Source organism: Oryx dammah, unplaced genomic scaffold (genome assembly GCF_014754425.2).
Source record: "Oryx dammah isolate SB20612 unplaced genomic scaffold, SCBI_Odam_1.1 HiC_scaffold_5, whole genome shotgun sequence".
In the NCBI taxonomy this organism is placed as follows: Eukaryota; Metazoa; Chordata; class Mammalia; order Artiodactyla; family Bovidae; genus Oryx; species Oryx dammah.
The window spans coordinates 3,537,226-3,551,012 of NW_024070189.1; the positions used below are offsets into that span (position 1 = coordinate 3,537,226).

At 39.5% G+C, this 13,787-nt stretch overlaps 1 protein-coding gene across 1 annotated transcript in view; it reads left to right on the forward strand.

The window, feature by feature from the left end:
• FBXL17 (F-box and leucine rich repeat protein 17) overlaps nucleotides 1-13,787 on the forward strand; it is a 504,895-nt gene that overhangs the window by 331,462 nt on the left and 159,646 nt on the right. The window contains exon 8 of the mRNA XM_040239500.1: nucleotides 1,143-1,219. Within this exon, the coding sequence (XP_040095434.1) occupies nucleotides 1,143-1,219 (77 nt within the window). The remainder of the gene's footprint in view (nucleotides 1-1,142; nucleotides 1,220-13,787) is intronic.

Sequence of the window (13,787 nt, forward strand, 5' to 3'; positions counted from 1 at the left end):
GTATAAAATTTCCTGACATTTTATGAAGATACCTACAAATAAGCTAGACAGCAAATAAAATATCTGAAAGACAGAGATGGATACTCAGTAATTTTTGATGGATTATACACACAGGTATCAAATTACTTGATCCTTACTTCCTAGAAAAGGTTAATGACTCTTTGTGCTTTTACCCTTTTACTTAACTGTTGTTTATGAAGATTAAAACGGGGACTGCATTGAAGGACGCACATGCCTACGTGTCAGTCTGATTGCAGAGGTTTTTCTGATATTACAGGAGACTGAATCATCAAATAGACAGTGTGGTTGATCACTGTTTATAAAGTTCATCGAGGTTTTTGTTACATGTTCCACTGTGGACATCAGAGCAGGGTGCACCACTCAAAATTTTAACTTAAATGAAACCAGAAGAGACTTTAAATCTTACACATCTATATCTATATTATTTAAATGGCCTATATATATGCAACAATTCATCTAAAACGTTAATAATAAAACCAGGGAAAATATATTAATGTTCTTATACATATGATTTTTCTTTCTTCTTTAATCAGTGTCACAGGTTTTTGAAACATTTTTATGTTGAATAAAACTTCACAAATGTGTATCAATGTGATCAAACTCCACCATTAAAAATTAAACTATGAGCAATATTACATTCACTTATAATGAGCCAGTTCCCTTCGCAGGAATCGAACCAGGGTCTCCTGCATTGCTAGCGGATTCTTTACCAGCTGAGCTACCAGGGAATCCCTTATAATGAGCATCCATGTTTCACAGTTTCATTACTCTTTTTAATGTAAATGATAAATATTCATTATATAGCATATGTTTACTAATCTTTTATTAGCAAATGTAACAGTGCTGTTAGAGGAATATCTCTTTTTCATCAGTTTAGCTTTACAAGATGCACTGGTCATAAATGTATTTAATTAAGGTCATTTAAGTATTCAAGCACTTGAATTTAAAAAGCAGGGAATATAATACCTTTTCCCCAAACACCTTGAAAGCGGTTTGTGGAAAGAAGAGAGCTGTGGTATTCATCAAGAGTGGCCTCTTCCTGTGATAGTCGTGGCCAAACTCCTGCTGATTTAACTTGAAGCACATTAGTGGAACTCGCCACTTCTTTGTGTGTGTTTCAGGTGTGTGGAGGTCATCGCCAAGGAAGGACAAAACCTGAAAGAGCTGTATTTGGTGTCCTGTAAAATCACAGATTACGGTATGTAATGAGCCATTGTCCTAATCATTTTTAAGAATACAAAGGTACAAGATCTTTGAAAGCTTTTTCAAAAGAAATCGAAAGCTACTGTCTCATAGAGACTGAGCTATATCTTTACTTAGGCAAACTCTGATCATACTGCCCCAAATCAAGAAATCCTGAAATTAGAACCAGAGTAAAATGAGTATATATATCAGTTTTTTTCACCACATGAAATCATACACATACTCGCATACTCACATAGAATTAAAAAATATGGCTAAAATTTCTATATGATGAAAATAAATGTTAGGATAATTAAATATTTGATATAATTATTATGTTGTGGTGATTTGCTTAATTTATGTCATGTCAAATGCACGCTTGCTCACATTCCAAATGCCAACCTTCTTAATGCCTTAAATTCTTTAAAACATTGGAAACTTCCAATAGGAAGTTTAGATATATAGGAAGTAAAAGGTCTATACATTTGTTTGTAAAAGTTTAAATATGTTAATTTTAAATATTCCTTTCAAGTGGAGAAAAGCAATTTATTATATAAAAATATGAAAAGGATGAAATCATCCTATTGGAGTAATAAAATAACCCACCTAGGCTTTCCTCTTTTGTTCAGCACATTATAAATATTTTTACTATTAATTTGCATATTTAATCTAAATACAGAGTTTTAACTAGATGTTTTTAAATGATTTCCATTTCTCTCTTCTGATTTTTAAATTTCTTTACATTGGAGAATATGATTTCTACCTTGAGGGAAACTAATAATTCATTATATTGGTTTTTTTTTTTTTACTGTTAATCCAACATATGCTGATAATTGATTCCAATCCTAAGATATCATACTGGCCTGAATGGGAGAGTTGTATTTTATCAGTTACTAAATTCATCCTTTGGAAAAACTCCATGAAAGCTATAATAAGAAATAGAAAAATAACATGAAGGATTTGGCTTAAAGATAACCCTAATTTCTCTTCCAAGTTCATTTTTTGAGAATGGTAAATTTCTTACATGGATTTATCCATACTGTTTCTGGGTTGTTGTCTTTTTTCCTAATTATAGCATGAGAAAGGAGTGTTCTGATGTTTTCTTTTTGCTCGTAGTTTGTTTTCTGGTTTGGCATATTAGATTGCCTGTAAGACACAGTAACTCTAAAACCTTCCATGCCTCCCTTTTGTCTAGACCTTAGAGTGTTCTCTCTGTCCCAAACCGGGCAGATCCTCAATACCTGTAGATCTGGTAATTAACTAGTACATTCATTCATTCCAAATGCTTTACTTGGCATTCAAAATCCTTTACCGTTAGTCCCTTACCTGCCTCTCCAGTCTTATTAACTGCCAGGAAAAGGGTGGACTAGTCCCGCAATGGAAACTGTTCCTAAAATTACACATTGTTGCAGTACCAGTAAGTTAACCAGTGCAAAGAAATGGTCCGGAAGTTATGGAAAAGAGGAAACGCTTTAGACCTGGGACAGCTGTGGAATCAAGTTCGGTCTTTGTGCCTTGGCCTTCGGGACGTTCCTTCACGTCTCTGAGGCTGTCTCCTTCCGTGTAAACGGACTTTGTGCTCCCGCGTGTTCCTGGTCTAATGAGAGCACAGTGTGTACTGCTGAGCGAACTTGCTTTCCTGCAGGGGAGGGACAGAGGGACGATTCACACACAGTTCTTCTACCTCCTCTTCTTTCCTGGGAAGGAAGGTCTTGGAAGTGCCCGTTGCTGTTGCTGTTGCTATTAGGTATTGTTCTTGTTTACTGCTATTGTTTAGTGATATTCTCTTGTTCTGGTGTTTTGAGATTTTAGGTCTTGTTTTTGTTTTTTCCTCCTGCTGAGGTGAAAATTATGTTAATCCTTTGCCCATGTGGTCTGCCTTTAGCCATCTCTCTGAATTATTTAGGTCAGCTCTTGTCAACTCTCTCTGCAGGTTGGGATCACCTGGGGAAATTGTAAGGCATCCTGATGCTTGAATCTTACACAGGGATTTCAGAATTTCCCAGAGGTGGTGCCTAGGCAATAAAATGGGCCTGGATGCTGTCAATGTCAGCCAAAATTGAGAACCACTGACCTAGTCTACTTGAGAGAAACTAGAAGTGAAAATTTTGAGGATTGCCTCCCTCCGTGGAGAAATCTATTGTGGTTTTTTTCCATACCCTCCAGCTCTCAAGCCCTCTGCCCAGCTCATCTCCCCTCCTTCTCCCTGGGGTTTTAGGTCCTCAGAGGATTTGTGGTGAAAGCCTCTGTGCATCCGTTGTGTTCTTCAAAATGTTGGGGCACAGTTGAGGTAAAAGGGTAAAGGTCGATAGCTTATGAGACTGTACCGTAATTGCTACTTGGTTGTAAAATTTTAAAAAAACTACTGAACATTTAGCTCATCTCCCTTCCTCCTTGTACCCTGCCAGTAACACATGTACAGTTTTGTCAAAAAGACAGCAGAAAAGGTTATTCATTGTAACCAGAGAAGCAGCATGTTTTTGGAAGTAACTGCTCTCCTAGGGGAGGGTGTGACCCTTTGCCCTGTGTTAATTATAAATTTTAAGAAAGAAAAAAAGGTGCTATTTTTCTTCCTTAACTGAATATATATTCTGTAGGATTTTTTTTTTTTTTGAAGCTACTTAGAAATAGTACAATTTGATGTGCCTGATACCAGAGGACTCTCATCCTTCAAGAGACTGCCCTAATTCTCCTTCCTGTTGGTTTGCACATATTCCAGGCAGTCTCCTTCTGACCTCCTTTCCCCTTGGTGTGTTTGTACATGCTCCCAGTACAGTATCCTGAGATTTTTGAAGTTCTTTGCAGGTTGCATCAATTCAGAAACAGCAGCTCTCCTGGCTTATCGTTTGTAATTTTTGTTGAGATTCTCACAGGTGTTGAATGTGGTATTTTAGTACTTAGCGACACCTGGCCAGGCTGGTAGGCAGTTATGTTCATTTTAATTGATATATGATATACTTGTTGTAGAGAAAAGTATCATTCTAATAGGCTTCTTATTCCCCAGATTGAACATAGATCTTTATGGTAAAGGATAACAATTATAAACAAATCAATAATTCAGGCAGAGCTGCATGGAAAATACAGTCTTGGGGAATTGCTCCCTAAAGACAAAATAAAATTGTCACTCTTCTGTCACTAAACAAATAAATGTTATGGGCTGTTATCACGGGGAAAAAATTTCAAACTAAGGTGTCAGAGAGTTAGGTTAGAATTTGCCTCATCTTTTTTTTTTTTTTTAATGATCTGGACTAAGTTACTTAACCTTTTAGTTTTGTCATCTGTTAAGCACATGATAATGCAGACCATAAAAGGTGATGAAAATGAATAAGAAGCATCAGTATTTTGCCTGCTGGCATAGTGGATACTCACTAACTAGCAGTTCTTCTAACTCTAGAACTGTAAGAACTCTCTTTCTGTTTTTGTGAAGAAGAATCAGGCCTCTGCCTCCTCCAAGGGTGGCTTTCTGTTTGTGGGAATCGTTCTTTGTAAGTCTGACCTTCATTAGCCCACGCATGCCTAAGTGGCTTCCACCCCTGCGCTGTCTAAACCATGTTGTTCCTTGTAGGGAATGAAAAGAAAGAGGCACCAGAAAGTCGAAAATCTCGGTCTCCCTCTCTTAGGTGTCTTCCCTTTCTTGTCTCTGGATTACCTTCATTTTTGTTTGGATGATTTGGCTCCCCTTATGCTTTTTTTTGTTCTTATAATAATTTGTCAGTGAAGAATTTCCAACCTGCCTTGCCGCTTGCCTTCAAATACTTCTCTGTTGAAAAATTTTCCTCCTTCAGAAAGGTATGTCTTTAGGATTAACCGGGAACAGGAGAAGTCAGCGTGTATCATTCATGCCTGCGGAGGTCAGAGCCAATCTTGGGCAGTAAGGCGGAGACCCTGTGGTCTAATAAACGAGATGGATGAAGAAAACCCTTCTCTGGGCTCGCGTCTTGGCCGTGAAGGTCACCCGTGTGACCCCGTGTCAGGGAGCAGTTGTAAAAAGGACCCTGGTTTGTGGGCTGTTAGCACATTTCCTTTGCCTTTAGCACTCCTGAGGGTCCTGGAAATGCACTCTAAGGGATATCTTTTTGCTTCCTGTCTCAAGTTGTCAAATAACCTTTTAATTAAAGAGGACTGGAAACACTCAACTTCTGACCTCGCCGTCTGGGGCCTCCAGGGTCCCTGCTGCCCCAGGACAGCCCTTGGCTGCCCCTCCTGTGCTCGCCCGGCCCTCTGCCTGCTCCGGGATTGAGAGCCCAACCGCAGGCCTGCCGCGGAAGCTTTTGGGTTACTCTGGGCCAAAGTGACCTCCCAGAAAAGGAGGTCAGTGTTCCAGCGATTATCACATGAGCTGCCATTTCAGCTGGCCTGCCGCGATGGACACGCTGTCCACAGACACTGCTTCAGTGCCTGCTGGGTGCGGGCCCTGCGCTTGAGCGGCCTGCTGGTGTGTGTGCCCCTGGGGCTTCATTCCGGCAGGGCCCGGAGCACAGCGCCGCCTGCTGATTACAGAAGGAGGAAACAAAAAACGGTAATGCGCCTCCTTCTTCCGGACAAGAGAAATGGCCAGGGAGTGCCCGCAGCCATTCATCTCTGCCCGGGTCTAACCCTTGCCTCACCCCAGCCTTGCTGACCTTCTAGCGCTATGGAAAGATTAATAGGTGGTACGTTCACTACCTTTTCCTGGGATACCAGACCTCTTCAGCTATTAGTTAACCCAAATTAGATCCTGGTTGCATGATCAAAATAAGCACACGAAAGAAACAAGAAGAGGTCCCAACAAGCACTCCTCGTTGCACTGGTATCAGGAGTGTTTCTTTTTTTTCTTTTTCTTTTTCTCGCCAAACCAGTGCTGATTCAAGAAGAAAATCTTACGTGAAAGATAGTTTGTCCCTTTCTTATACCATCTTATTTTTCATATTATTAGGTATGCATTACATACAGTGATGTTCCATTTAAAATTAAATTCTTGGTTTTTTTTCTTTTATGTTTTGTTTCATTTTCAATTGTACTTCAAACTACTCCAAGATAGATGGGTAAGATTCAACGCCTTTTGTCAGCAGGAATGACTCTAATAGTTGTGAAGTGACAGAGACAAACTTTAAAAATAGATTTGCAAGTCAAAAAGAATGCCTTATTGTTTCCTGTTGATTATTCACATTTTCTCTCCATTCTGTCATTTAAATATAGATAGCTTTTACTGTTTCTAACAAAATAATACTAAAATGCTAAATCTTCGATTGTTGCAAATTCTCCTTGTGGTGTGCCCATCTTAAAAGTCATTTGTCGTCACTTGTAATTCTTCTGTTCCTGGAGCTCCTCACCATTGGGTTTGTATGTCTCCTTTTGTACTTAACAACTGTTATTGTCTTTTTTCTTTCTTTTCAGTAATGGTCATGATTTTTAACCAAAATTTTGGTAATTATAATTTTTTTAAGAATTATAATTAAAAGAAGCACTTCTTAAGACATTTCTTTTAAGAAAAGTCTCCCATAACCAATTCAAAGGCCAACTCTAGCTTTGTATGTAATAGAGTTTTTTTAATTAAGAAATCTTCTAACTTACATTTAAAAGACAAATGGACCAATTTCTATGCTTGCCCTGAACTTTCTTATACCTCCAAATACACTAATGTTGTTGCTTCAATTAATTTATTAATTTTTATAGCCAAATACTAAATTTCCATATACAACTTAATTGTTAACTGAAATATTTACTTTCCCACTTTCCTTTTCTCAGTCACTTATTAGCATTTTTAAAATAGAAAGCTTGATTTTAATTTTAATTAACTTTTAACATTAATCTCATGAAGGAGTTCTGCTATAGATAAAAGAAATTTGTCCCAAATCACATAAAAAGTCATTTTTTCAGAGTGCCTACTTTAGTACCCTTAGTACCCTTCAATATTCAGACTAAGCATTTATTTTCCTTGAACTGTGCTGTAATATGGTCATTATTGATTATTATCAGTATTATATCAGCAATTAGTAAATCTAAAGGGGACTGCAATAAACACCAAGATAACTGCTATAATACTAGATTTCTCATTTCCCACAAAAAAAAAGTTTCCTAATGTTTAAGACTTATTGAAACCAGATGTCTTAAGTGGTAGTGAGCTCTTTCTTAAAGAGTTATTCAAACTGAGATAATCTCTTGAAAAGAAGGTGGAAGGTTGGAAGCACTGGAGTAAGGAGTTGACCTACATAATGTCTAAATTTCTTTCTAATCCTGGGATGTTTTCTGGGCTGGCTCCATTTCTGTTTCATTCAGCAGATGTTTACTGGCTGTGTGCTGGCTGGGCGCTGCGGAGTAGACAGAGATGAGTGAGAGGTATATACTCTTAACGTAGGGAAAGCAGATATAAGCAGTGAGAATGTTTCGAGCAACATGATGGTGTCAAATTTAAAAAAAAGGCCCTATGAGACACAGGGACTCAGGAGGACAGGGCTGTAAGCGACTGAAGTCTTCGGTGGAGGAGGCGCGGGGGGGCGGAGAGGAGAAGGGAGGGCGTTTGAGGTGGCGCAGTCTAGGGAAGGCTCGGAGCGCGAGCAGGTGTCGGAATGGGTGCGTTTGCGTGCGTTGGTTAATCTAAAGAAAGAGCAGAAATCATCCAAAGTGATTACGCGCACACACGGCAAATTTTGAAGAAACCTTATGAAAATATTCTAGTTGAAAATTCAGAGTAAGTTCCAACTTTCATTTCGACTTTTCCTGTCTTAGTCACCATTCCCATGGTAACAGCTTCTCTTAACATATATGAAAGGAACCACTACTTTGGGTTCTAACTGCTAATCAAGTACCCAGTTCAAATGAAAGAATGTGAAATGTTAATTTTCATAACAATAGAATAGCTAACATTTATTGGATGTTTTCATTCATTTAATTAAGTGTATTCATTTAATTCCCTTATCACCCTGTTTTAGATATGGACTGTTAGTATTCCAGCTTACAGATGTGGAAACTCAGGTTCACATAGTTTGTGAGTAACTGTAGGATATTGTGTTGTTGTTCAGCCACTAAGTGGTGTCTGACTCTTTGCGACCCCATGGACTACAGCACTTCAGGCTTCCCTGTTCTTCACTATCTCCCGGAGTTTGCTCAAATTCATGTCCATTGAGTTGGTGATACCATCCACCCATTTCATCCTATGTCATCTCCTTCTCCTCCTGCCTTCAATCTTTCCCAGCATCAGGGTCTTTTCCAGTGAGTCAGTTCTTCCCATCACGTGGCCAAAGTATTGGAGTCTCAGCTTTAACATCAGTCCTTCCAATGAATATTCAGGACTGATTTCCTTTAGGATGGATTGGTTGGATCTCCTTGCAGTCCAAGGGACTCTCAAGAGTCTTCTGCCTTACCACAGTTCGAAAGTATCAATTCTTTGGCGCTCAGCCTGGATTCAATAATAAATCAGTCTCTTGGATAACCACTCATAGGTCAGTGATGTGCTTAGGAGTATTTATTACTAGAAAGCTTTGTTGGATTGTCCCAGTTGTCAGAGCTTAAATGATGTAACTGAAATTCATGAGACCGTGTTTTGTCCATCTTTGTATTAAAAAAAATGTATCACAAAGCAACTACCCCATGAGCTTTAATTATATAGTTATAGAACTTAATAGGTTTACCGTGCTTATAACTTTGTTGTGCTGACGCCAAGCATTAGCTGCATTCTATGGTTAAACATTCCTGTGCCAGGAGGTAGAGACTCTCATTGATACCCAGGATGTATTCATATATTCAACAAATGTTTCTTAACTTCAAAGTTGTATATAATTCTTCATGAGTTAAATTTTTTCTTGCACTCTTTCTAAATTTTTACCAAAAGTTTATGAAGGAAGCATAAATATTAATACTCTTTTTTAATGGATGAGAAATCGAGCCTATATAGGTTTTCATTAATTAGCAAAACTGGAACTATAATCACCCTCTAAATCATTTACTGGATTATGTGCAGATAACTTCTTAAATCTCCCAGCTTTTCTTATAGAAATGATTTCTTTATTTAAGTGACCCTTTGAAAGCAGTTCAGCTAACATTAAGTGACGTGGCTTCCCAGCAGTGTTTTGAAGTCCAGGTATGTCTAGAGACACACAGCTCTGTGCCATTCCCTGAAGCATCAGCAGTTGCCCTCTTTTTTGGGTTCTTTCTTGAGCCCGAGCTCAGAAGTTCCTGGGATCTCAGTGTCATCACCTGAGTCGGTGCCTCTCGATTCTCTTCTGTTAGGAGCGCCGCTCCCAGGAATGTCCTCTGAGGAGTGAAAATGGAGTCTCTGCTGTCTGCCTCCTTTATGCTCTCCAGCATTGGTTCAGTTCAGTCGCAGTCGTGTCCGACTCTCTGCGACCCCATGGGCTGCAGCACGCCAGGCCTCCCTGTCCATCACCACCTCCCGGTGTTTGCTCCACGCATGCCCATGGAGTCGGTGAGGCCCTCCAGCCATCTCATCCTCTGGCGTCCCCTTCTCCTCGCGCCTCCAGTCTTTCCCAGCATCGGGGTCTTTAGCATCAGTGCTCTCGTCTGCTGAGATCGTTCACGGCGAGCAGGAGCAGGCGGGCTAAAGCTCAGGGCTCCACCTCTCCCTCCTGCAGCAGTGAACTTGGTCTGCGAGGGCTCTCTTAGGGTCTCCCCTTCCCTTTAACATAATCTAAGACATTTCGCCCTCCCCAGCTGTGTTTTTGACTAAACCTCCTTCCCTTTTCCGGTTAATTAGCCTATGTAAGACACTTGGCATCTGATATTTATTTGGAAAAAATAAAGTAAAACAAAAACTTCTGCCAATTTTCCCACTAGAAAATGATAGTAACACTTGTAGCAAAATAGAAATTAAACATTAAACTAATTGATTTTACTGTTTGTCATTCACTAATTAGGCTCACATTGTTACACCCATGGACACTGGTAGGATTAAGCCTTACCAGGTCTTTCTCATTTATTAGCAAGATTTCCTTATATTGAGAGCAACTTCCCTTTATTAACTTCTTGGTTTACTTGAGTTCAATTTATAAGAAAGGGAGGAATAATACAGGATTTTTTTCTCTTTATTTACCATTTTCCAAAATGCTACTTTGGTTTCCAGTATTCTCCAAGATGACCAGTGAGCAGTTGTTACTTTTGTGTGGGTGTTACTATAATCTCAACAGCCCCTTGCAGTTATCCTTCTAACTGTTACTCAGATTGTCCTTTTGGTAGCAGACACTTCTTCGGGTTGGTTCCCCTGTCCTTTTGACACTGACCCATTACGTCAAGATGTGCCGGGCTCATCTTGTGCATTTCACGCTGGAGACATGGCGTCACTTGTTTTTCTGAAGAACTTTGGGTCTTTGAATGAATTGGGCTTTTTAAAGAAATTTATCTTCTATGTCTGTGCTGCTCTCTGAGTCGTTTATCGCTGTATTTTCTGCCTTTCATTCCTCCAGCCTGAAACCTATTTTAATTCCCATTACAAGTCCAACCTTTCCATTATAAACGCAGCAAGTTCAGCCCCCCTGGGTTTTAGAGAATCCTCATTTAGGGATTCTCAACACGCTAGAAACTTCTAGTTCCATATACAGGAAGACCTCATTTTATTTTGCTTAGCTTTATTGCATGTTATAGACACTGCAGTTTTTACACACGGGAGCTTTGTGGCAACCCTCTGTAGAGCAAGTCTGTGGGTGCCATTCCTCCAGCAGCATCTGCTCATTTTGTGTCTCTGTGTCACATTTTGGTAATTCTCAAAATGTTTCAAGCTTTTCCTTTATTACTGTATTTCTTTGTGATCTGTAATTAGTAGTCTTGATGTTACTGCTATGACATACTGAAAGCTCAGATGATAGTATTTTTTAGCAAAAAGTAATCAAAATATTATGTACATTCTTTAAAAAGAACCATAATGCTGTCACACACATAATAGATTACAGTATAGTATAAGCATAACTTTTGTATGCACTGGGAGACCAAAAAGATCTGTGTGGCTCACTTTATTGTCACTTTACTGTGGTGATCTGGAACCATCCCTGCAGTAGCTCCCAGGTATCCCTGTATCCAACACTCTCTTAATTCTACCTTACTTTCTGCTTTTGGAGAAATTAGGAGTGGAACTTGGGAAAGAGAAGTATTTTTATAGTTTAGCTGCCCCATGAGTTCTCTGGGAATTTCCTTCCGATTTTGTCTCAGATGTTCTGCATTTAAGTGCTAAAATATGACCTCTTGGACCCATTTGGAAATAAGTAGAAAAAGTGTTCAAACTGTAAGGTGTGACATTGTCTCATTTCAGGGCTTTTAAACTCCCTTGTTCTACAGTGAGAAATACATTTTGCCTTTAAAGTGCTTGTTGGGTGTTCACTAAAGTGATTGCATCACTGACTAGAATGACTAGCAATTTGAAAACCAGTGCTCTGGTTCACCTCCTTCCAAGGATAGATACGAGCTAGAGCTGTCAGTCAGCGGCCCGCTTGAGTCGAAAGCTGCTGGATTTCCGTGGCACACAGTGGACGCTGTTCTTGAGATGGATGGTGCCAACCTTCTCAAGCTCTTCAAACCCTGTGTGTTGATCTTATTATCCATGAATAAGTGTTAATATTCCTTTCCTCTCATATCTTTGGGAGTAAGAGAATCAAACAGATTCTCTTTTTGATTTTACTTAGAATAGATATTAAATGGAACTTTGAGGCAGAAGGGTAGTTTGGTTAATTTAATTTCCTAATTAAGTCAAACTTACTTTTATTAATAACTTAAACATTAAACTGTTCATTTTAACTCTTATCCTAAATCATTCTCTTGGCTTTTTAAGACTCAGTCAATTAGAATTTACCTGTCAAATGTATTCCTTTTCTTGGGTTTATCTGCATGACATTAAATAAATAGTTTGAACTTTTCAACTTTTCAAACAGTTGTGTTGAATTTGACGTGGCTGATCCAGCGCCTGTGCTTCTGTATGTGGTGTGCGCCGAATGCCTGAGAGCAGCTTGTCTTTCATGGAGAACGGCTGCGTGTAGGCACAGAAAAGGGGATTTTAAAAATCAAGAATCAGGAGTAGACAGAAAAGAATTGTCTTCAAGGAGTTATGGGCATTGCTGTTATGCCACTTTCCTGTTTCTGCTGTGGCTCTTTAGAATGAACTACCTTCATGCAGATACAATGTAGATTTTGCTTGCCTAAATACTTTTATATAATAAATAGTTCTTAGAAGCAGAAAAAAAGGATATAGAAAACTAGCTAAGTACTCTTTGATTGATACTTGTAATATATTTTTAATCATCTCTCTTTCTTGGGTTAAATTTCCAATTTTTTTTCTTCCTACTCTCTCTTTCCTCACATATGGCTCTAGGAGCTTCTCCAAGAAAGCAGTTTTGCTTTGAAGATATTTCATTTCCTCTCATGAAGGATTCTTCTGTTCTTTTAGATTTGAAATCACAGTAATGCCCTCAAAGACCCAGCCCCTTCCTGCCCTCTGTTAGTAAATCTTTCCCAAGTCAGCCTTGGAAAGTCCAGTTTGGAGATTTCAAGTCCAGAGATGCTTCTCTGGGGTACTGAGGATGGGACAGTCATGCAGAGAGCTAGCTGCTCATGACCCAGAGGAAGCCATCTAGAATGACAGTTTCTGAAACTCCTTGAGGAGGAGGGTTACATTTGAAATTTTAAATCATTTATGTCCTATAGTAACCAAAAGCTTCTTTTAACTGAATGAGGAGACTGTGTGTGAAGTTGCTTCAGCCTGGTCTGACTCTCTGCGACCCCGTGGACTGTAGCCGACCAGGCTCCTCTGTCCACGGGATTCTCCAGGCAAGAGTACCGGGGTGGGCTGCCATTTCCTTCTCCAGGGGATCTTCCCGACCCTGGGATCGAACCCGGGTCTTTTATGTCGCCAGCATTGGCAGGTGGGTTCTTTACCACTAGCGCCACCTGGGAAGCCAGTCTCCCCTATTGATGATTTCATTTACCCACAGTCAACTGTGGTCCAGAAATATTAAGTAGAAAATTCCGGAAATAAGCAATTCGTAAGTTTCACTTCGTGTGCCTTTCTGAGCAGCGTGCTGAACCCTTGTGCCCTGCGCACCATGCCGCCTGGAGGGTGAATTCCTCCTGTGCCCGTGAGTCCCGGCTGCTGGCTCTGCCTGTCCCCGAGTAGTCCTTGCAGTTCCCAGGTGGATCGTTGCAGTGGCACGGCGCTTGTGTTCACGTGGCCCTTATTTTACTTAATAAGGGTCCCAAAGGTGCAAGAACAGTGATGCTGACAGTTTGGATATTCTCTTACTTTGCCTAACTTATAAGTTTAGCTTTATCATAGGCATGTGTGTATAGGAAAAAACATGGTATACATAGGGTTCAGTGCTCTCCAAGTTTTAGCCATCTTCTGGGAATCTTGGAAAGTATCCCCCACAGATAAAGAGGGGCTACTGTTTTATATGTGTGTGTGTGTGTTGATAATAATATACATATTAAATAGCATATATATGAAATCATGATATATATATATGTATCATAATAAATAAGACTCAAGCCAATTTTGAACAGCAATAAGGAACTTAACATTTCAGCTCTACAAAATAAATGAAGAGTTTGAAATTCAATCAGTCCTATTTTATGTTGAGGCAAATGTACTTGGCTTTTTAGGAGAATCA